This window comes from Microcaecilia unicolor, chromosome 2 (genome assembly GCF_901765095.1).
Source record: "Microcaecilia unicolor chromosome 2, aMicUni1.1, whole genome shotgun sequence".
Taxonomy (NCBI): Eukaryota; Metazoa; Chordata; class Amphibia; order Gymnophiona; family Siphonopidae; genus Microcaecilia; species Microcaecilia unicolor.
The window spans coordinates 158,967,803-158,992,669 of NC_044032.1; the positions used below are offsets into that span (position 1 = coordinate 158,967,803).

General features: G+C 48.0%; 1 protein-coding gene across 2 annotated transcripts in view; it reads right to left on the minus strand.

The window, feature by feature from the left end:
• The window catches only part of LOC115463176 (polypyrimidine tract-binding protein 3-like), a 224,109-nt gene that overhangs the window by 148,783 nt on the left and 50,459 nt on the right, over positions 1-24,867 (minus strand). For both annotated transcript variants that reach the window (XM_030193442.1, XM_030193441.1), the window contains exons 3-4: positions 18,103-18,272; positions 9,843-9,989 (exon numbers count right to left, since the gene is read on the minus strand). In XM_030193442.1, coding sequence (XP_030049302.1) covers positions 9,843-9,989; positions 18,103-18,272 — 317 coding nt within the window. The remainder of the gene's footprint in view (positions 1-9,842; positions 9,990-18,102; positions 18,273-24,867) is intronic.

The following is a 24,867-nucleotide window of genomic DNA, read 5'->3' on the forward strand; positions in this document are numbered from 1 at the left end:
GCTGTCCTAACCTTTCCCTCCCGGGCAGCACTTGGAGACATATCCTCAGTGCGAGAGGATAGTACATCCCCTGGTGGGCAGGTCCTGGCTACAGGAGTACTTCCTACTTCACCAGGGTGATGCTCTCCTTCTAGGAGACCTCCCTCCTCCAAGGTAGCACAAGGGCTACTAGACTGGAGGTGGGACCTCTCTACAACATCCCTGTAGGTCTCCTCTATGTACCTCTCTGTCTCCCTCAGCTCCACCAAGTCTGCTACTCTAGCCTCAAGAGAACGGACATGTTCTCTAAGAGCTAGGAGCTCTTTGCATCGGGCGCAAACATATGACATCTCACCAACTGGGAGATAATCATACATGTGACACTCAATGCAAAAGACTGGATAGCACCCCTCTCGCTGCTGTACTGCTGACTCCATCTTAGTGTTTTTGAGTTTTCCAATATTTTAAAACTTGCTACAGTATTAAGGATAATAGCCTAATATAAAAGTGTCTTTTACTTTATATAGTGTATTGTATGATTTATTTAGTATTTCCTTCTTAGATGGTAATGAAATGTATTTAAAACTCTATAAGAGCACTCCTTGCTTGTTACCCTAATTACAATAACTGACTATAAATGAGGAGTTGTCCTAGGGGTGGGTGGGTGGGAATACTAAATTAGATCCTGCAGTGGCTGTTAGATTCTATCTGGTTAATGCTGTGGTACAAGGCTTTTAAAACTAAGTGAAAGAGACTATGGAGATTAGCTGTTTTCTGTTAGCTGTTGAAATTTGCTTTTTAAGTTTGCCTAACACTAACCTACAATTCCTCCTTTAAACCCCAATCTTTAAGTTCCCAAAGCACCAGCAAAGTAGCGTTCACTTACCAGAGAAATGTCCTCTTCTCTCAGAACTTCTCAGTTGTAGTTAAATTTTCACTATGTCTGTTAACAGGGATAACGAATTATACATCATCCATGTATATTCTATATATGTGTAAATCCTGGAAGACATCCCCCAGAAACACCATAATTAAGTTAGAAAGTACTACAGAGAGGGCTGAACCTTGCGGTACACCACTTGATCAGCAGGCTAGTGGAAACCGAGTCTTGTACTTTAACATGGAATCTTCTGTTCTGTAGGTATGAAAGAAACCAGGGCAGGACTTGACCACTAATGCCCAAAGCTGCCAGTGTATTGATTAGAAGCTGATGGTCAATAGTGTCAAATGCAGATACAATATCGTGACTCCTCTTTCGGACCCGTGGTAGGGAAGAAATAGAATCATAGAATAGCTAGACAAACCCCTGTGAAGTACAATCTCTGTGGTTTGTTTTTGCTTTTTAATATGTAGGAGAGGACACAGCCAGGGCCCGTAGAAAAACACAGCCAGACTGACAACAAAGAACAGGGCAAAGAAAGAGGAAGGGGGAGGAGGGGAGGGACCTGGCCCCACCAGGTGTACCCCCAACAGGAAGTCAAAGAAGACCAAGACCCCTAGCTCAACTAGACCTGAGGGAACAGGCCAGGAGTAAATCAATCCTGCAAGCTGCACATGTCCACACATACTAAATCTCTGAAGTTCTATCGCCACCTGATGGTAGAGAGACATAACCCACTCGTCTCTGGATTGATCTGTGGGAAACTATGGAAAAGCATTAGTATCATAGTAATGTTATTTGAATGTTCTAATTGTATGCTTATTAGATATTTCACCATTATTATGCGGACATCTCTGGTATTTCAATGCCAGTGCTGGTAAGGTAAAATTATGTATCATACCTGATAACTTTCTTTCCATTAATCATAGCTGATCAATCCATAGACTGGTGGGTTGTGTCCATCTACCAGCAGGTGGAGATAGAGAGCAATCCTTTTGCCTCCCTATATGTGGTCATGTGCTGCCAGAAACTCCTCAGTATGTCAATATCAAAGCTCCATCCGCAGGACTCAGCACTTAGAGAATTACACCCACAAAGGGACACACTGCCCAGCTCACCACCGCCGAAACGGGGGAGGGGAATCCGTCCAGCTCATCCCCGTGGAGCGGGAGAGGGACACCACACCCGCCAATGCGGGGGGATCTGGCTTATCCTGCGACCGCAACCGCGGGAGGAGCTGGCTGACCCTAACACCGCCGAAGCGGGAGGGATATAAGGCTGCCCTACTGCCGCACGAAGCGGGAGGGAGCACCGGCAGAATTTAGGTCTCAATCCAGCCCCGTAAAACGGAGAGGAGAGGAATGCAGCAGCTCACTGTAACACAAAATCGTCTCAACTCCAGAAGAATTCAATCGAAAAAACTTGAACACGAAGACTCCTGAACAGGAACTGAAGACTAAACTTGAACCTGAAATGCAACCAGAATATAAACAGTACAGATATCTGGGAGGGGCTATGGATTGATCAGCTATGATTAATGGAAAGAAAATTATCAGGTATGATACATAATTTTACCTTCCATATCATCATGCTGATCAATCCATAGACTAGTGGGATGTACCGAAGCAGTACTCACCCAGGGCGGGACATAGAAATCCCTGACCGCAACACTGACGCTCCAAACCGGGCCTCCGCCCGAGCAGCCACCCTCAAGCGGTAATGACTGGTTGCCGCGTTACAAATCTCTTCCAAGGAGACGGACCCGGCCTCTGCCATCGAGGCCGCCTGTGCTCTAGTGGAGTGAGCCTTCAGCTGGATAGGCGGCACCTTCCCCGCGGTCACATAAGCCGCTGCCATGGTTTCCTTGACCCATCGTGCCACTGTAGGCTTGGATGCCTGCAGACCCTTACGAGGACCTGCGAACAGCACAAACAGATGATCCGACTTCCGGAAATCATTGGTCACTTCCAAGTATCTGATGATGACTCGTCTCACATCTAGATATTTGAGAGCAGAGTACTCCTCTGGGTAGTCCTCCCTACGACAGGAGGGTAGACAGAGCTGCTGATTCACATGGAAACGAGAAACAATCTTGGGCAGGAAGGAAGGCACCGTGCGAATAGACACTCCTGCCTCAGTGAATCGCAGGAAGGGCTCTCGACATGATAGCGCCTGGAGCTCGAAAACTCGTCTGGCTGAAGTGATAGCCACCAAAAAGACTGCTTTCAACGTCAGGTCTTTCAGAGATGCCCTCGACAAGGGTTCAAAAGGCGGCTTCTGCAAGGCTCTTAGCACTAGATTGAGATTCCACGCAGGCACCACCGAGAGCAGAGGAGGGCGTAGGTGATTAACTCCCTTGAGAAAACGCACCACATCTGGCTGCAAGGCCAGGGAAGCACCCTTCAGGCGACCCCTGAAGCAAGAGCCGCTACCTGGACTTTAAGGGAACTGAGTGACAGGCCTTTCTCCAGACCTTCTTGCAGGAACGCCAACACTGAAGAAATTGGAGCAGTGAAGGGAGAAAGAGAGCCTGCCTCACACCACGATGCAAAGGTACGCCAAACCCTGGCGTAAGCAGTAGAAATAGAGCGCTTGCTCGCTCTCAGCATAGTGGCGATGACCTTGTCTGAGAAGCCCTTCTTCCTCAGACGCTGCCGCTCAATAGCCAGGCCGTAAGACCAAAGGGGGAGGGATCCTCCATCACCACGGGACCCTGATGCAACAGGCCCGCTCCGCTGGCAGCCGCAGAGGGCCGTGAGAGCCTGATCAAGTCCGCATACCAGGGACGTCTGGGCCAGTCCGGACCCACCAGGATTATCCAGCCCGGATGCTTTGCCACCCAGCCTAGCACCCTGCCCAACATGGGCCAGGGCGGGAACACAGAGAAGCTCCTGTGTCGGCCACTGTTGGAGAAGAGCATCTACTCCCAGAGATCGAGGGTCCCGTCCTCTGCTGAAAAAACGCGGCACTTGGCAATTGGCCGATGACACCATCAGATCTAGGCTCGGCTGGCCCCAGCGCTTCGTGATGTCCAAGAACACCTGAGCAGATAGCTGCCACTCTCCGGGACCCAAGGTATGGCGACTGAGAAAGTCCGCCTTGACATTCATGACTCCCGCAATGTGGGCCGCTGACAGCTGTTCCAGGTTCGCTTCCGCCCATTGGCATAGATTCATGGCCTCCTTGGCTAGAGGGGCACTCTTGGTACCTCCATGGCGATTGACATAGGCCACAGCCGTGGCATTGTCCGACAGGACCCGTACTGGCTTCACCGCCAGTACCGTGAGAAACGCCAAAAGCGCCAACCGAATGGCTCTGAGTTCCAGGAGGTTGATAGGCCATTTTGCCTCTGCAGGAGACCAGAGCCCCTGCGCTGTCCTTCCCAAGCAGTGGGCTCCCCAGCCCATCAATGAGGCGTCCGTCGTGACGACAACCCACTCCGGGGTGAAAAGAGGCATTCCTGCGGACAGCTTGTCTGGCCTCAGCCACCAGCTCAGCGCCTTGCGCACTGCTGGATCCAAGGGAAGGCGCACAGCGTAATCCTCCGACACTGGAGTCCATCGCTGCAGCAGAGAGTGCTGTAGAGGTCTCATATGGGCCCTGGCCCAGGGCACTACTTCCATCGTGGCCGTCATAGCGCCCAACAGCTGCACATAGTTCCAAGCCCGAAGAGGAGAGGCTACCAGGAACTGGTCCACCTGAGCCTGAAGCTTGACAATCCAATTGTCTGGCAGGAACACTCTTCCCACTTGGGTGTCGAAACGAACTCTCAGATACTCCAGGGACTGAGTCGGGCGCAGCTGGCTTTTCTCCCAGTTGATGATCCACCCCAAGGGAGCTCAAAAGAGCAATCACCTGGTCTGAAGCTGTGCCGCACTCTGCATAAGAGGGGGCTCGGATCAACCAGTCGTCCAAATAAGGATGGACTTGTACTCCTTCCTTGCGTAGGAAGGCCGCGATGACCACCATTACTTTGGAGAAGGTCCGCGGAGCAGTAGCCAACCCGAACGGGAGGGCTCTGAACTGGAAGTGTCGGCCCAGGACTGCAAAACGCAGAAAGCGTTAATGAGGAGGCCAGATGGGAATATGAAAGTAAGCTTCCTTGATGTCCAAGGATGCCAGGAACTCCCCTGCCTTCACTGCCGCTATAACAGAGCGGAGGGTCTCCATTTGGAAGTGTCGAACCTTCAAGGCCCGATTGACCCCTTTGAGGTCGAGGATAGGCCGTACAGAACCTCCTTTCTTTGGTACCACAAAGTAAATGGAGTAACGTCCCTTGCCAAGCTGATCTTCTGGCACCAGAACGACCGCACCCAGGCGGATCAGATTGTCCAAAGACTGCTGCACTGCCACAGCTTTGACCGGAGACTTGCAGGGAGAGTGCACAAACCTGTCTCTTAAGGGTCGGCAGAACTCTAGCTTGTAGCCGTCTCTGATGACTTCCAGCACCAGGCGTCTGAAGTTACCCTGGTCCACTCGCCCAGAAACGAGGATAGGCGTCATCCAATCTGCTCTGGGCCATGGACCAGTACCCTGTCATTGGGTACGAGACCCTGGGGGAGGACCGGAGGACGCACCTCCGGGACGGTGGTCTCTGCAAAAGGAATGCTGCTTGGGGGAGAAGTTCCTTTTGAAGTAAGAGGGGGCAGAGGAGCCCGACTTGCCCAGGCGATACCGACGGGCTTCCTGAAACCGTCCTTTGGAGGAACCGGGGCAGGCACCACTGGCCCGAGCCCTGACCTCCGGTAACCTCTTGCCGAGATCGGTCACAATCTTGTCCAGCTCGACCCCAAAGAGCAGCTTGCCTTTAAAAGGCAACTTAGCCAGGCGAGACTTAGAGGCATGGTCGGCAGACCAATGCTTCAGCCAAAGCCAGCGCCGTGCAGAGACTGTCTGAGCCATACCTTTAGCCGAGGCAATCAAGACATCATACAGCAAGTCTGCCAAGTAGGCCAAGCCCGATTCCAGGGCCGGCCAATCAGCCCTGGCTACATAGGAGCCGCAAACTGAGGCCTGCAAACTTAAAGCAGCCGCCTCAAAGGACGACTTTAAAGCCGCCTCCAATCTTCTGTCTTGGGCGTCCTTTAGGGCCGTGCCACCTTCCACCGGCAAAGCCGTTTTCTTAGTCACCGCAGTGATTAAAGAATCCACGGTAGGCCAAAGAAAGGCCTCCCGTTCACCTTCAGGCAGAGGATAGAGGCGGGACATAGCCCTAGCCACTTTAAGGTTCGCTTCTGGGAAATCCCATTGAGCCGAAATCAAGGTGTGCATGGCTTCATGCACGTGGAAGGTTGTAGACGGGCGCTTCGTCCCCAGCAAAATGGCAGAGCCAGCAGAGGCTGAGGGAGAGACATCCTCCAGAGAGGAAATCTTCAAAAAGCTCATGGCCTGCACTAACAGGTTGGGCAAATCCTCTGAGCGAAAGATCCGCGCTGCAGAGGGGTCATCCGCTCCATCCGAGCAGGAATCCGTCTCCTCCAAGGAATCCCCAAAGGACCGTTGGGAGAACTCAGATACGCTGCCCTCATCTACATCAGAGGAGACAGAGTCCTCTAGGGCCTGGAAATCCACCCGAGGGCGTTTACTTCCGGAGGCCTCAACCCCTTTATCATACAGGGGAGCAGGGGCAGCGTTTTGCATAAGAAAAGCCTGATGCAGCAGCAAAATGAACTCAGGGGAGAAACCCCCCAGACTGTGCACTTCTGCAGCCTGGGCCACGGCCCTAGACGCACCCTCAACCGGTGCTCGCAAGAGCGCGGGAGAAACATGCTGCACATCCAAAATGGCGTCCGGTGCGAAACTCCAAGGAGCCGCGCGGGAAGAACGGCGCTTAACTTTTGCCGCTTTCTTGCCGTCGCCCGAATTAAGGGCGACCATAGCATTAACGTCTCCCACCTCGAGAGCGGCCCAAGAAGAAGCCGTCCGAGCAGAGTGGCCGGTCAAAATGGGGGGGCAAGCAGCGGGGTATGGGCACTTATGGCGGGAAAAACCGCCGCACCGGAGGAAGAACCAGGACACTGACCGGACTCCAAACTGACACCCAACAAAAGGCGATTCAGGCTTTGAAACCCCGCATCCCCGCTAGACGCGCACACGCGCTCCGGGGAGCAATTCTTTGCGCCCTCGCCCTCCGACGCCATAAGCCACGTGGAGACCGATCGGGGAACCCCCTGCCCGCTACAAAAGGTAAAAATTACCTGCTTCTTGCTCCGAGCTGTAACGAACTGGTGTCCCAGTAAGCAGCTACAATAAATGCTGATATAAACGTTGAAATAAACGCCCTTAAAGGACGATCAAAAAAAAATTTTTTTTTTTAAACGGAGCCAGCGGGAGGGGGGAGAAAAGGAAGGACCTGGCACCACCAGGTTTGCACTTGCTCAAGAAGAGCCCTCAACCCCAGGTACTCAACAAAACCTAAGAATTAGGCTTGCAGACCTAGCCAGAGCTGCTGCGGTGTGTGACCACCACCTACTGAGATAGAGAACATACTGAGGAGTTTCTGGCAGCACATGACCACATATAGGGAGGCAAAAGGATTGCTCTCTATCTCCACCTGCTGGTAAATGGACACAACCCACCAGTCTATGGATTGATCAGCATGATGATATGGAAATGTGTATATTTTTGATCCTGTTTCATGGTAGTCCTATTATTAGGTTTCAATTTACTGTTTTCAAGTTTACCTCATTCATTGTATTTATATTTGGTCATTTTACTGTTAAGCTGTTAACAAAACTGTAAGTTTTATGTTAACTGTACATCACCTTGGGTGAATCTCTTCATAAAGGTGGTTAATAAATCCCAATAAATAGAACATAGTTATACATTTTTCTGTATATGCCAATCTGCTAGTCTTCAACCCAGCCAGTGTACTCTTTCCAGTTCAATCTACTCTGACAAGCAACTGCTGCTTTTATAGGCCCACCATGCCTCCTTCCTCTTCACTGCCCTGTGCAGAGCCAATGTTCTTGTGCCATGCTACTGTTTTTTGTAGCTTTGTATTAATCTGCCTCTCTTATCTGCCCAGCACATCACAAACAGGTGCTTCCTATCTTGACCTTGTGCAGACACAACATTCTCTTGGCTACAGCTGTTCTCCGATGTCTATGTGGGGTTGCTAAGCAAGCTGCTCTTCATTATATCAAGCAGGTCAGTTAAATCACCTGTTTTCATGGGGTCACTGCACTTGCCTTATGCTTTAAATGTGATGAGTTTACTGGAAAAGCATTTTCTGAACAAAAACAACCTTGTCTTATAATTAAACTATATAATCTGTTTATGCCATATTACACTTTCCTAAAAATAAGCTGAAGGAACCTCTAATGTACCATTTTAGGCTGTTTTTCTTCAGAAAAACTGATTAGTCCTTTGCTTGACAGTAAATACCGTGAAAACAGTTTTCTCAAGAAACATCAGAAACTGATTATATACACTAAAGTTACAATCTTAATACATTAAAAAAATCTTACCTAAAAAACACAGACACATGAGATATATGGTCAGAGGTTTGCATATAAACCAAATTTTAGATTAACTGTGAAATAGAATGGATAGTTTTACTAATTCTTCTGCTGCCCTTCTATTATGTTTCTGACTTTTGGATACACTGCATAGTATGACAGATTATTGTAATAGAAAATTACATTGCACTTGTAACTATTACTTACTGAACAAAGTTCAACAATTGTTTTAAGAAGGCATAAATTAAATGATAGCCAGATTGGTTTGCCAAGAGTTACACTATAACCTGAGACTGGCAGTCAAACTTTTCAACACAAACTTCAAAGTTCCTTGTAATTTTGTAAACTGGTGGGTCTCCATGTATTCTTAGGTAGAATAATGCAGGGAGGAGGCAAAGCTAGTTAAATTAAAAGCAATAGAACTGAAAGAAGAGACATTCTAGACTGACTACAAAAAGGTTGTCTATGGAAAATGGAAGACAGCTTGCTTTTTCAGTGCCATCATAAATAACACTGAAATCAGTGTAACAGAAGCAACTATGGTACCAATGGTTTCCTCCCATGACCTATAAGAAAGCAAGCTGCCCCCAGATTTTAGGGATTAAAACTATGGGCTTTCCTGGTGTAGACAGTCAAAACTGTACTTAACTACTTATTTTGTTGTAGTATAGCATGCAGGGTCTCCCACATCCTCTCAGGGCAAATCAAGTACTTGAAAATGTAGGAAAATCATTCTTAATGATATAGTAAGAAAAATGTATTTCATATTGAAAATATACATTTTCCAAACAATCCTTAAGTGTCCATTTTGACTTTGATCTTTAACTCTGAAAATACAAGCAGTCATGGTCTCTTATTAAGTATCCTCAAGATACATACACCTCTGTCAAACAAGCTGAACAGAACCTGCATAACTGTAGAGACTGCAAATAATCAGAGGAACTTAAAACCATGAAAAGATGACCATATTCCTGGATTAGTAGAAAACTTATCATATATTTAACATTTCTTTTCAACAAGTTAAAAACTGAAAACACACATACTTCACTATTAGCATCAAGACTGCTGTGATTTAGAGACCAATATCTCAAAGATTGGAGGCAACATTTAAAGGGTTAAAATAAAAATGGAATAATTTCTGACTAAACAGATAGTATATGCAAGGATTAGAAAAACTTTCTCCACTATGCAAAATCTTAGTAAGAAATAATATTTTTCTCTTGTGAAAAAACTGGCACAATATTTCTGGATGCTATACTGTATGCACTCCTCGGGCATGCTATAGACACCAGGCAAACAGCAGGATTCTTTCAGCATCTTAAATGTACTCATCAAAGCAGTACTTTTCTACTTAAAACAAACCTTACATGCATACCCCTAAAACACACAAGAGTAACATTAGTCACATTTAAAAACAGTTTATGAGACCCAGAACATTAAACTATTGCAGCAGAAAATCTCGGTGTTACTCTCCACCCCCCCCCCCCCCCAAAAAAAAATCTATGCACATACATTATACTTACAGCTTGGTTAGGTAAGTTATCAGTCTTAAGTTCCCTGTGATTGGAATACTGAATATACACTGGCTGACTGCGGAGATGAGGAGTAACAGGAGTGTAGTAGTTCACCATGGTAACAGCTGCTTCTTCAGAAGCCATTTCCAAGAAAGCCTGGAATCAATATGAAAGAACATGACAACTTGACATGCGCAATAAAATTTAAAACAAAAACAAATTTAAAAAGCATTAAAAAAACACCCAAACATAATCCATACACTTTAGAAATAATCTACAAATCTGTATCAAGCAAAAACGCATGCCCCTGAAAGCAAAGTTACTTATTTAATAGATCACCAGTCACACATTGGTTAGGTGAAAGTTTAATGCTGAACAAATGCATTCTTTTCAGAGCTTTTCTGGAAAGACAGAAAATATTTCACTGCCCATGCACAGCAGTTTCTATTCTGGTACAGCTCCATAGCTTACACCAGTTCAGCATAACAACTAACTAGGGAAGACCACAACCACCAAAAGAAAGAACAAAGGATTTGTGAAACTGGCAGTGCATTTTTTGTAGAAAAAAAGGTGCCGGTACTCATTATGGGCGGGGTCACCACACATGACTCTACCCATGTTGTAGCCACACCCACATTAGCCACACCCCTTATACCTGCCATGGCGCATATAAACAGACAATTAAACCAGGTATATTCAAACCGCATTAATATAAATTCCAAATCTTGAAAAAGGTTTGAAAATAGGGTTTTTCAGATGTCACACCTTGTACCTCCCAGGATCAAACATATACAATCCTTGTCATTATATTTAACAAACAAGGAACCTCAAACGCTCCAAATAGGGAAAACACTGCAAATATTGCTAGATGGGAAAATTAGGTTCTTACCTTGGTAATTTTCTTTCCTTTAGTCATAGCAGATGAAGCCATTACGTATGGGTTGTGTCCATCAACCAGCAGGGGGAGACAGAGCACTCAACTTTTCACAGTGCCTCATGGCCAGCCAGCTCCACTGCCTCTTCTCAAAGTCCTGGATTTCAAGCGTGCTGACTTTAGTAAAATGGGGGAATACCTGAGGAAGGAGATAATGGGCTGGGAGGACGAACATGAAGTGGAAGGGCAGTGGTCCAGGCTGAAAGAAGTAACCAATAGGGCCACAGACCTTTATGTAAGGAGAGTAAATAAAAGCAAGAGGAAAAGGAAACCAATATGGTTCTCCAAGCAAGTGGCTGAGAAAATAAAGGCTAAAGAGTTGGCGTTCCAGAAATATAGAAAATCTCAAGAAGAGGAACACGGGGAGGAATACCGGATGAAACTGAAAGAAGCCAAGAGAGAGGTACGTCTGGCGAAGGCGCAAGCGGAAGAACAAATGGCTAGAAATGTAAGGAGGGGCGACAAAAATTTCTTCAGGTATATTACTGAAAGAAGAATGACTAAAAAGGGAATTGTGAGACTAAAAGATACAGTGAACCGCTATGTAGATAATGATGAAGAAAAAGCCAAATTGCTAAATAGATACTTTTGTTCTGTTTTCACTGAAGAAAATCCTGGCGAAGGACCGCGAGGGACTGGCAAAAGTACACCTGAGAATGGAATGGATATAGCACCGTTCACGGAAGAGAGTGTGTTATCAACAACTTGGAAAGCTAAAGGTGGACAAAGCCATGGGACCGGACGGGATCCACCCCAGAATATTGAGGGAGCTCAGAGAGGTCTTGGCGGGTCCTCTTAAAGATTTGTTTAATAAATCCTTGGAGATGGGAGAGGTTCCGAGGGACTGGAGAACAGCAGAGGTGGTACCTCTTCACAAAAGTGGTGATAGGGAAGAAGCTGGAAACTACAGGCCGGTAAGCCTCACTTCGGTTATTGGAAAAGTAATGGAAGCCATGCTGAAGGAAAGGATAGTGAATTTCCTAGAAGCCAACAAGCTGCAAGATCCGAGACAACATGGTTTTACCAGAGGGAAATCGTGCCAAACGAATCTCATTGAATTCTTTGATTGGGTAACTGGAGAATTGAATCATCGACATGCTATAGACGTAATCTACTTAGATTTTAGCAAAGCTTTTGACACAATTCCTCACAGGAGGCTCTTAAATAAACTAGATAGGCTGAAGATAGATCCCGGTGGTGAACTGGATTAGGAACTGGTTGACGGACAGATGACAGAGGGTGATGGTAAATGGAGTTCGCTAGGAGGAGGGAAAGGTGAGTAGTGGAGTGCCTCAGGGATCGGTGCTGGGGCCGATTCTGTTCAATATATTTGTGAGTGACATTGCCGAAGGGTTAGAAGGTAAAGTTTGCCTATTTGCGGATGATACTAAGATTTGCAACAGAGTGGACACCGGGGAGGGAGTGGAAAGCATGAAAAGGGATCTGAGGAAGCTAGAAGAATGGTCTAAGGTTTGGCAATTAAAATTCAATGCGAAGAAATGCAAAGTGATGCATTTAGGGAGTAGAAACCCACGAGAGACTTATGTGTTAGGCGGTGAGAGTCTGATAGGTACTGAGGGGGAGAGGGATCTTGGGGTGATAGTATCCGAGGATCTGAAGGCGACAAAACAGTGTGACAAGGCGGTGGCCGTAGCGTGAAGGTTGCTAGGCTGTATAGAGAGAGGTGTGATCAGCAGAAGAAAGGAAGTGTTGATGCCCCTGTACAAGTCGTTGGTGAGGCCCCACGTGGAGTATTGCGTTCAGTTTTGGAGGCCGTACCTTGCGAAGGATGTTAAAAAAATGGAAGCGGTGCAAAGAAAAGCTACGAGAATGGTATGGGATTTGCATTCCAAGACGTATGAACAAAGACTTGCTGACCTGAACATGTATATCCTGGAGGAAAGGAGGAACAGGGGTGATATGATACAGACGTTCAAATACTTGAAAGATATTAATCCGCAAAAAAATCTTTTCCGGAGATGGGAAGGTGGTAGAACGAGAGGACATGAAATGAGATTGAAGGGGGGCAGACTCAAAAAAGATGTCAGGAAGTATTTTTTTCACGGAGAGGGTGGTGGATGCTTGGAATGCCCTCCCGCGGGAGGTGGTGGAGATGAAAATGGTAACGGAATTCAAACATGCATGGGATATGCATAAAGGAATCCTGTGCAGTAGGAATGGATCCTCAGAAGCTTAGCCGAAATTGGGTGGCGGAGCAGGTGGGGGAAGGCGAGGATAGTGGAGGGCAGACTTATACGGTCCGTGCCAGAGCCGGAGATGGGAGGGGGACTGGTGGTTGGGAGGCGGGAAATACTGCTGGGCAGACTTGTACGGTCTGTGCCCTGAAAAAGGCAGGTACAAATCAAGGTAAGGTATACACATATGAGTTTATCTTGTTGGGCAGACTGGATGGACCATGCAGGTCTTTTTCTGCCGTCATCTACTATGTTACTATGAAGCTTCCAAAGCAGTATGGCAAACCGCAATGGGAATAACATGAACTTTCCTCACAGCAAATGATGGCCCCTTAACAAGGGCATGAACTCAAAAGGAGGGAATGAACACATCCTCCTGGAGGGAATAAACTCGTCCTCCAAAACATAAACTGGAGGGAATGGACTCATCCTCCTATAAGTGAACATGAATCCTGAAGACTGTTTTCCAACTTTCTCCCAAGGAAGGAACTTCAGGAAACAACAGAACCTGAAACAGATTCACAGCATACAGACCAATCATACAGGGAGAGCTCATGGCTTCATCTGCTATGACTAAAGGAAAGAAAATTACCAAGGTAAGAACCTAATTTTCCCTTCCTGGTCATCAAGCAGATGAAGCCACTATGTATGGGATGTAACAAAGCAATCACTATATAGGGTGGGAACAGGTCACACCATGCGCTAGCACTTGTGCTCCAAAACGCGCATCCCTCCTAGCAGCCACATCCAGCCCGTAATGTCGGGCAAAAGAGAGCTTAGAAGCCCATGTTGCTGCACTGCATATCTCTTGACGAGAGAGTGCTCCAGTTTCAGCCCAAGAGGAAGAAATCGCTCTGGCAGAATGCGACTTAAAGGCTACAGGCGGAGACCGGCCGGCAAGCAGATAAGCTGAAAAGATAGTTTCTTTGAGCCAGCGAGCAATAGTGGCTTTAGACGCTGGAGACCCTCTGCAAGGACCTGATAGCAAAACTAACAGATGATCATAGATCCTGAAAGAGATAGTAACTCGCAGATACTGCAACAGAGTCCTGCGCACATCCAACAGGTGCAACTGCCCAAAAGATTCTGGAAACTCCTCCTTATCCAAGGAGGGCAAGAAAATAGGCTGGTTTAGGTGAAACCCTGAAACCACCTTAGGCATGAAGGAAGGCACGGTCCGAACCGCGACCCCGGACTCTGAGAATTGCAGAAATGGGTCTCTAAAGGACAGCGCCTGCAGCTCTGACACCCGTGTCGCTGAAGTAATGGCCACAAGAAAAACGGCCTTTAGTGTCAAATCTTTCTCCGATGCTCGCCGAAGTGGCTCAAAAGGAGAAGCCTGCAGGGCCTTCAAAACTAGCCCAAGGTTCCAAGCTGGACAGGGTGCTCGCATGGAAGGCCGCAGCACCCCACTAAAAAACTGTGCCACATCTGCATGAGCAGCTAAAGACACGCCTTCAACCTTACCACGAAGGGAGGTCAACGCTGCTACTTGCACCCGCAGGGAATTATAGGCCAAGCCTATTTGTACACCATCCTGCAAAAAGTCCAGAATCGGTGAGACCGGAGCCCGCATGGGTGTGATCGCTTTTGAAGCACACCAAGACAAACTGGCGCAAAATCCTGGCATAAGCCACGGAAGTGGAACACTTGAGGGCCTGCAGGAGAGTGGAAATGACTGTGTTTGAATAGCCTTTGTCCCTCAATTGCGCCCTCTCAATCGCCATGCCATAAGACCAAAGCGACAGGCGTCCTCCATGGCTACCGGGCCCTGTGACAACAGATTCGGTACCAGAGGTAAAGGAAGGGGAGCCTCCACTAGCATCTGTCGGAGGTCCGCATACCAAGGCCCCCTGGGCCAATCCGGGGCGATGAGGACCACTTCTCCTGGGTGCAGCCGAATCTGCAGGAGCACACGCCCTATCAAGGGCCACGGAGGGAACACGTATAGTAGGCCCGGAGGCCAGGGCTGAGTCAAGGCATCCAACCCTGCCGAGCGAGGATCTCTCCGTCTGCTGAAGAAGCACGGGACTTTGGCATTTGAACTTGTCGCCATAAGATCCATCACGGGCTTGCCCCATTTGGCATATATCTGCAGGAATACTTCGTCTGCTAGTTCCCATTCTGCTGGTTCAATCTGATGCCTGCTTAGATAATTGGTTTGCACGTTGCTCTGACCTGCAATGTGAGCTGCCAACAGAAACTGAAGATGCAGCTCGGCCCAGTGGCAAATCTGTTCGGCCTGCGTGGCCAGTGCTCTGCACTGAGTGCCACCTTGTCGATTTATGTAGGCCACTGCTGTTGTGTTGTCTGACATCACTCTGACAGCCAATCCTTCCAGGGTCACTTGAAAGGCCAGAAGCGCCTGAAACACCGCTTTCAACTCCAGGCGGTTGATGGACCACTCCGACTCCTCGGGTGTCCATAGCCCCTGGGCATGCTTCCCCTTGCAATGTGCGCCCCAGCCCTTCAGGCTGGCATCTGTCACTACTAGACACCAATCGGGGAACGCCAGCGGCATTCCTCGCCACAGCATGCTGTCTGAGAGCCATCACTCCATGCTGAGTCGGGCCGTAGGGAGCCAAGAAAGTCTGCATTGATAATCCTGAGAAACTGGAGAACATCTTTGAAGTAGGGAATACTGTAGAGGTCTCAGGTGCACTCTCGCCCAGGGCACCACTTCCAATGTGGCTGTCATCGATCCCAGCAGCTGGACAATGTCCCAAGCTCGCGGGCGGGGCATCCTCAGGAGCAGACGGACCTGATTCTCAAGCTTGCACTGCCTTAGCTCGGGTAGGTATACATAGCCTGAGTCCATGTCGAACCTGGCCCCCAAATATTCTAGAGATTGCGAGGGGGTCAGGTGACTTTTGGCCATATTGACGACCCAGCCTAGAGATTGAAGTACTGAGACCACTCTGGCTGTAGCTTGATAGCTCTCTGTTACAGAGTCTGCTCTGATGAGCCAGTCGTCTAGGTACGGGTGAACCCTGATACCTTCTCGCCTGAGCAAAGCAGCTACCACCACCATTACCTTCGAAAAGGTGCGGGGAGCTGTGGCGAGGCCAAAAGGCAAGGCCCGGAACTGGAAATGTTTTCCCAACACTACAAACCTCAGAAACCTCTGGTGCGGGGGCCAAATTGGTATGTGCAAGTAAGCATTTTGCAGGTCTAGAGACGTGAGAAACTCTCCTGACTGTACCGCAGCAATGACGGAGCACAGGGTTTCCATGTGGAAATGCCGCACTCTCAGGGACTTGTTTAATTCTTTTAAGTCCAGAATAGGGCGAAAAGACCCACCTTTTCGCGGCACCACAAAGTAGATGGAGTATCGGCCGTAGCCATGTTCAGCGGGAGGTACCGGGGACACGGCCCCTAACTGAATCAGACCTTGCAAAGTCTCCACCACAATCTGAAGGGGAATTAGCCCTTCTAGGCTTTTCTTTATGCCAATCATCAGGGAAAATAGCCTCAGCGGGCAGTCCCGGGCCAGAATCCACCGGGGGGGAGGGGGGGGGGGGGGGAGGACAATAGAAGGGACCTCAGACGACCCTTGAGGGAGAGCTCTTTTCAGCATGTATGCTTTATGCAATAACAACACAAAATCAGGGGAGAAAAACTCGCCCTGGGCACCCAGATCCCGTCCGGGGCTAGCCGCTCCCTGAATAGCCTCAATTCGAGGCCCCACCCCCGGGCTCAGGGCTCTCCGTCTTTACGGAGGCCACGCCATGCGGAGAATTCAAAATGGCGTCCGCTGCCAGCTCTGAGCGAGAAGAATCACCGCTCGTCATGCTCAGGCCGGCTCTTACACCTGTACAGCACGATTTACAGAGCCCCGCTGCTGATTTGCGCTTGCCACACCGGGAACAGCGCTTTACATTCTCTGCAGCCATCGCCGAAAACGTCGGGAAAATTCAAAATGGCGGTTTCGCGCCAAAAACACCCCGATCGCGGGCCCACCCCGGAGGAGTTAGAAAACACTCTTACCTCACCGAACCGAGTATCACAGCTCTGGTCCCATAGAAGAATCAAAGGAAAACCTCTGTTCCAACGTCGCTGCGCCAAAGCGCGACGCAACTTTTTTTTTTTTTTTACGCTGTGAGGAAAGCAGAGGTAATAAGAACTCCGGAGGCTCAGATGAGTGGGAAAGGCAGGGAAAGGCGAACCAATGTGCTTGCATCCACTGAGTGGGAAAGGACAGGGAAAAGCAAGCTAATATATCCACATCCACGGGGGCATGGGTAAGGCAGAGAAAGGGCTAACCTATGTGCCTTCAAAGTAAAGCTGCTATAGCCTCTAACACCCCGGCTAACAACTGGCAAGCCAGGAGCCACCCACAGGCAGATTTTTGATGGAGCTCGAAGAAGCTGCAGCCACCCTGCTTGGGGAGATACAGAATACATAGTAACATAGTAGATGACGGCAGAAAAAGACCTGCACGGTCCATCCAGTCTGCCCAACAAGATAAACTCATATGTGTATACCTTACCTTGATTTGTACCTGCCTTTTTCAGGGCACAGACCGTACAAGTCTGCCCAGCAGTATTTCCCACCTCCCAACCACCAGTCCCCCTCCCATCTCCGGCTCTGGCACGGACCGTATAAGTCTGCCCTCCACTATCCTCGCCTCCCAACCACCAACCTCTCTTCCCCCACCTGCTCCGCCACCCAATTTCGGCTAAGCTTCTGAGGATCCATTCCTACTGCACAGGATTCCTTTATGCATATCCCATGCATGTTTGAATTCCGTTACCGTTTTCATCTCCACCACCTCCCGCGGGAGGGCATTCCAAGCATCCACCACCCTCTCCGTGAAAAAATACTTCCTGACATCTTTTTTGAGTCTGCCCCCCTTCAATCTCATTTCATGTCCTCTCGTTCTACCGCCTTCCTGAAGAGGCAGTGGAGCTGGCTGGCCATGAGGCACTGTGAAAAGTTGAGTGCTCTCTATCTCCCCCTGCTGGTTGGACACAACCCATACGTAATGGCTTCATCTGCTTGATGACAAGGAAACCTATGTTTGCAGTGGGTTTTGTGCTATTATCCGTGTTATTCTTTTGCAATAAATTCTGGAAAAAAATTAAAAAAACAATTTCCATGCAAACTAACAAGCACACTTTTTATTCGGAACACGGGTTACCTGGCTTTTTGCTTTCAGCATCAAGAGATTTGTTACTTTCCCAAAAGGCAGACCTAATGAAATGACCTCCGCTTCAGTGACTTCATTTGGAATTTTTCGGATATGTAGAACACGAGAAGGGGAGCAGGAGAACCGGTCACCTTTGAATGTCTTGCTGTTATTTTCATTAGCTAGAATATTGAAAAAAATGCAGTGTTAAGGGACACATGGTATGAACCTTGGCAGTTTGCAGTATTAATTCACTTACTTTACAAAACAGACTATGGCACTTAATGACAAGGGCCACCTTGTCAGCTCACCTTCCCCTCCCCATAGGGATACCAACCACAGATTCTACCAAATCTCCAGTTTTATCTAAAGATTTGTCCACCTATAATGTACAATAGATAGAATTGCCATTTAGAACACTGAATGAAAATACTTTAAAAACATTTTCATAGACCGACAGTGATGGGAACACAACATACATCTTTATGACCCTGCAAGTGAAATTTTATACAAGGTATTTATTGTAATAGTAAATTTGCTGTTTTGTTAAATAACAGTTTTTAATTCTTCTATAATCAATATTAATGATATTAGGTATGACCATCTTGTTTTCTTTCCACTTCTGACCTCTACAGCATAGGGGAAAAGTTAATCTTACCATAAAACCATTACAGTGTCCACCAAAGGTCTACAGCCATTCTGTAAAGCGAAGATACTTACCTGTAGCAGGTATTCTCTGAGGACAGCAGGCTGATTGTTCTCACATGTGGGTCAACGTCCACGTCGGCCCAGGAAATGGCAATATCTTAAAGCAAAAAATCTGGAAGTTTTGCCAGAGTCTTCTGGCACACGAATCGCGCGCACTGCGCATGCACGGACGACTTCCCATCCGTCGTGTGAGCATGCTCCCTCAGTTAAATCAAAAAGCATACAAATAAACTAATAACTCCAAAGGGGAGGTGGGCGGGTTTGTGAGAACAATCAGCTTGCTGTCCTCAGAGAATACCTGCTACAGTATGTCGACCAAGCCAGCGCGGTGCACCACAACTCCAAGGTACGCCAAACTCGGGAATAGGCTGAAGTGGACTGTTTGCGTGCTCGCAGCAAAGTAGAGATAACCTCATCATAATCGCCCTTTTTCGGTAACTTTGCCCTTTCAATAGCCAGCCGTAAGACCAAAGCAGAAGGGATCTTCCATAGTCACCAGATTCTGATGCAGAAAGTCTGGCAAGAGAGGGAGGCGAAACAGAGCTGCCTCCATCAACCGTCTGAGGTCCGCATACCACAGCCGACGCTGCCAATCTGGAGCCACCAGAATCACCAACCCTTGGTGAAGCCCAATCCGATGAAAAACTCACCCTATCAAGGGCCACAGAGAAAACACATAAAGGAGAACTGACAGCCACAGCTGAGATAGGGCATCCATCCGTGCGAACCCAGGATCCCTCCTTCTGTGAAAAAGCATTTCACTTTGGCATTTGTGCTGGACGCCATGACATCAATTTCCGGCGTTCCCCACTTGCAACAAATCTGCAGAAAGGTCTTCGACGCTAGCTCCTACTCCGCAGGGTTGAGGCGATGCCTGCTGAGGAAATTGGCCTGTACATTGCTCTGCCCGGCAACATGGGCTGCGGACAAGAGCAGCAGATGACGCTGTGCCCAGCCGAGAATTCTGGCTGTCTCCTTGGCCAGCGCTCTTGCTTAGAGTGCCTCCATGACGGTTGATGTAGGCCACTGCCAGTGTATTGTTGGAGAGAGCACGGACTGCCTGTCCCTCTAGAATCCTCTGGAAGGCAAGGAAGGCTTGGAAAATTGCCCTCAGTTCCAGGCAATTGATGGACCACCCCACTTCCAGATCCATCCACTGACCCTGTGCATAGCAGTTGAGGCAATGAGCTCCCCAACTAGAAATGCTGGCATCCGTTATCACCAGCAGCCATTTAGGGGGCGCCAAAGGCATCCCCCAAAGCAGACTGCTGTTGGAGAGCCACCAAGCCATGCTGCATTTTGCCGCACAAAGCCAAGGCAGCTGCCGTTGGTACTCCACAGAGATCGGAGTTCAGCGATTTAGCAGGAAAAGTTGAAGGGGTTGCATATGCGCCTTCGCCCATGGTACCACTTCCAGTGTGGCTGCCATCAACCTGAGCACCTGAACATAATCCCAAGCCCAGGGCCGACATAAGCGCAAGAGAAAGCGTACTTGACTCTGGAGCTTGAGGTGCCTGCTGTCGGGAAGAAAGTCATAGCCTCAGGCTGTACTGAAGCGAACTCCCAAATATTTGAGAAACTGCGAGGGGGGTCAGATAACATTTGGGAAAATTAACCACCCAACCAAGAGACTGCAGGACTTCTATTACCCGGGCAGTTGCTAGTCAACTCTCCTTCTCTGAGTCCACCCGGATGAGGCAAACATCCAGATAAGGATGACTCTGACATCTTCTCTCCGCAGAAAGGCGGCCACCACCACCATCACTTGGAGAAAGTGTGAGGCACCATGGCCAGACCAAACAGTAAGGCACGGAATTGAAAATGCTGGCCTAGAATCACGAGGCACAGAAACCGTTGATGAGGAGGCCAAATTCGGGATATGCAAATACGCCTCCTTGAGATCTAGAGACATAAGGAATTCCCCCGGTTGAACTGCAGCTATGACGGAAAGTAACATATCCATGTGGAAATTCCGCACTTTCTGGGATTCATTGACCTTGAGCAAGTCGAGAACCGGTCTGAAAGTTCCACCTTTTGAGGAACTACAAAATAGACGGAGTGCTGACCGGAACAAAGCTCAGCCTGTGGAACGGGAACTACAGCTCCCAGATCCAGCAGAGACTGTAACGCGTCATTGACAGCTGCCCGTTTGATGGCCATGGCACATCGGGATTCAAAAAAAGCGTCTTCAACAGGAGCCGCAAAATCTAACCTATACCCGTCTCTGATCAGTTCTACAACCCATTGATCTGATGTCACTTAGGTCCACTCTTCAAGGAAAAGGGACAATCGACCCCCTATACAGGGAATGGAACAGTGGACCGCATTCCATCATTGTGACGAACGCCTGTGGGTTCCTCCTCTCCAACCAGAACCTGCGGACCATTTGGCAGAATGAAAGGCTGAAAGCGGGAATGCTGTGGAAAACCAGAGGTCCATCCAGGACGGTATCGTCGGGCTTCCCGAAACAGAGGCCTCAAGGAGGAGCTCCTGGCTGAAGACTTGGGCTTACCTTCAGGAAGACTCTGGGTTTTAGAGTCCCCCAGATCCTTAACTATCTTCTCCAAGTCCTCTCCGAATATGAGTTTTCCCCAAAAAGGTAATCTCGCCAAACGTTGCTTAGAAGCCATATCTGCCGACCAATGTTGAAGCTAGAGCAGACACCTAGCCGTCACCGTCAGACATCTGTTTGGCAGACGCCCTTACCAAATCATAAAGGGGATCAGCCAAAAAGGCCAAACAGAAACCACCTAAGGAACCAAATCCGAAAGGGAAGTGGAACCTTCCAAGGGCTGCTTGACTGCTAGCTGAAGCAAAGAGAGACACGCCCAAGCCACATAAGAACTGAATATAGCAGCTTGAAGCGCCAGGGCCGAAACCTCAAAAGAACGTTTCAAAGAAGCCTCCAAGCAGCGGTCCTGTATATCTTTCAAAGTGACCCCTCCTTCCACAGGGAGAGTGGTCTTCTTAGTAACGGCTGTTGCCAATAAGTCCACCTTCGGCAGCCCAAAAAGTGCCAGATGATTTTCCTCAACTGGGTAAAGGCGAGACACAGCTCTAGCCACCTTCAGGGTCCCACCCAGATCCGACCACTGAGCTGTGATAAGCTCTTGTATGGACTCCTGGACCATGAATGCCCGAGTAGGCTTTCTAGTACTGACCATCTTGGGATTAATAGAAAGGCCACAGAAACCTCCGGAACTTCAATACTGAGAGCCTGTAAGGCGTCCGAATTGAGAGATGGGAGTTCGTCGCAATGAAAAATATGTACCGCCTTAGGGTCATCCTGCTCCTGCGACATTATACCCCCTTCGTCTAGGTCTTCTATCCTAGAAGGCCTAGAAGATTCCTCCAAACTCTCAAAGAGAGATGGGGAAAGGGGAAAAGGAGCTACCGAGGCAGCTTCAGACATTGAATAAACCCTCCTGCGCTTAGGGTCCGGAGCATCTGCAGGAGATGAAGGTAACATATCCCCAAAAGAGAGAGAGACCTCTTGAGCCGAGGGACCTCTTGGGCCAAGAGAACAGAAGAAGGCTTGGAGAACCTATGAAGCTCTGCGAGAGACCTCTTCCTTAGGAAAGCCCAGTGCATCAAAGCAAATTCAGGAGAAAAAAAGGGTCCCCCCTGACCATCTGCCCCAGAAACCTAAGGAGCCGCTATACAAGGATCCCTTGTCAGCAGAACTACCTCATGTGATAAACCAGGCTTTCCCACACTCACTCTCTAAAGAAATCGAGAGTCACACGTCCCCCGACACTTCAAAGATTGCGCCGCCGCTGAGCTCCGAAGCGCAGGAAAGGTCCGAGTCAGCAGAAACCGCCACACTCCCCGGCTCTAAAGAGTCAACGCAGTTCAAGCTACACACTCCTGCCGCGGTCCTCTTCTTGCCACAGCGGGAGCAACACTTCACCATTTCAGCAGGCATGACAGAAAGGTGCTAGAGCCCGAAACAAGTCGCGGCGCACAGGAAATAAACCCACCCTGCTCGTTACTACTGCAGCTGGGAACACTCCCAGGAGGAGCCGAACACTGATCTCCAGCCGCCAAAGACCCAGTCTGGAGGAGCTTGGATCTGCCTGCAGCATCTCACTAAACTGAGCAGCCGAATAAGCCTCTAGTAAACTTTTTTTTTTTTTTTTTTTTTTTTTTAAGTCTGTGAGGAAAAGTAGGAGGCAAAGGACAGGCACACAGCACAAGATACCGTGGAGAAGCTGGGAGATAGGGAGAGATGGGGTAACCAAGTATGCCTCCAAAGTGGGAACCCTGAGCCACACACCCCTGCTCAACAAAGCCCAGGAGCCTCCCAAAGGAACGAATCCAGGAGCTGGAAGGAATCCGTCCATCACCTGCTGGAGATAGAGATATACTGAAGAGGGAAGGAGCTGGATGTCCAAAGTCACTACCTTCTTTCAGTGTTCTCTATCTCCACCTGCTGGAAGGCAGATATAACCCACCAGTTCCTGGATTCATCTGCTGTTGATGCTAAGGAATTATAAATTTACAGTTTGTGTGGATATAGGGGAACTAAAATTTAAGTTTATAATGCGGCTGTATATTTCTCCTCATACAGCATTTTGTGCAACATTACGACCAGTGGATGATTGCCCTAAACGTGCAGGTACAGGTGCCCATCTAGGTCATATGTTTTGATCGTGTCTGACTATACATCGATTTTGGAATCAGATTTGTACACGTGTCAATTTTGGCATGTAACCTGGACACCTAAGCCTCTTACTATTTGACTTGTTTCATTTGAGGGGAACGGTACCAGCTGAGATGAAGGCCTTCGTTAAGTGGGCAGTTATTGTGGGAAAAAAAAACAATACTAAAAGTATGGCTTTCCTCAGCTCCACCGACTATTCAGTACTGGAGAGTGCCTATGATTACTTAAGTGCGCTCGAATGTAAAGACATTGGAGACTTGGCTTCTGCTTGAAGGAACAGATATCTTCAATTGTGGTCATCATTTTGGAACACACTACCACCACTGGCCAGGAGCCGAATACTGAATGGCTAAATCGCCATACAAAATTGCAGCTAAAGGGCTTTTGTAAGGGTGGGGGTTGGGGCTTGGTATTGGGCAGAAAACATTGTTATTTTGATAACATGTCGTTGTTGATGGTACCTTGTGTTGCTATTGTTACACTTCATTCATAGAAATAAAAAAAGATTTTTTTAAATGTTCTCTCGTTTGTCCTCAGCAACAACTGGCAGTACAGATTCTGCAATTTGATTCTTCTCATATGATATTTCTCTATCCTAACAGCCGAGTTCTCAGCATTCAGTGATGATGGCAGAAAAGCAACTGAGAGCACTAGGACTGAGGTAACTGCAAAATTTTAGTGTACATCCTGACCATTGACCCAACCATTGGGCCAAAGCTAGAAAGCCCTGGTATGGGGTCACTATTCATTTCACTCATGTTTAGACCTCCTCCCATCCTTGTCTCATACTCTCACCAGTGGTGATGAAAGGACATCCCTTCCCCTCACATCTCAGACCCTATACACTTACCCCCCCTTCCCCCTCCAACACATAACTCCCAATGTGATCCTCTGGCCAAAATGTCTGCCTATCAATAAGCCAGAACATGCTACCCAGTTAATCGGACAAGAAGCATTAAGAAAAAGGTATCACTTTATCTGACTGAAAGCCTCATTATTTCCCCATGTGCCCCCCTAAATAACCCCTTCAATGCATTTTATCAAAAGACAAAGTAATATCCCTCAAAACAACTTTCAAATATATGGTACAATGCAGCCTATGGTTGGACTTTTCAACTATGTCTGGCTTTACTAGACACAATGGTGCTTAAATTGAGAAGTAAATTTTTAAGACTTGCATTTGTGTTGCAAAAGAAGTTCAATTCTAGCACATCATTTGATGGAAATCTTTGACCAACAAAAAAAAGAACCCTATTAAGTAAAACCTTACAGAAAAGTTAACTGTCAAAAGGCAAGTGATAGAACCCAATCAAGAGCAATAATCAAGGTAATGTTCTGCTTTTTAACATATTTATACATGAACTGAAAATGGGAATGATGAGTGAGGTGATCAAATTTGTAGATGA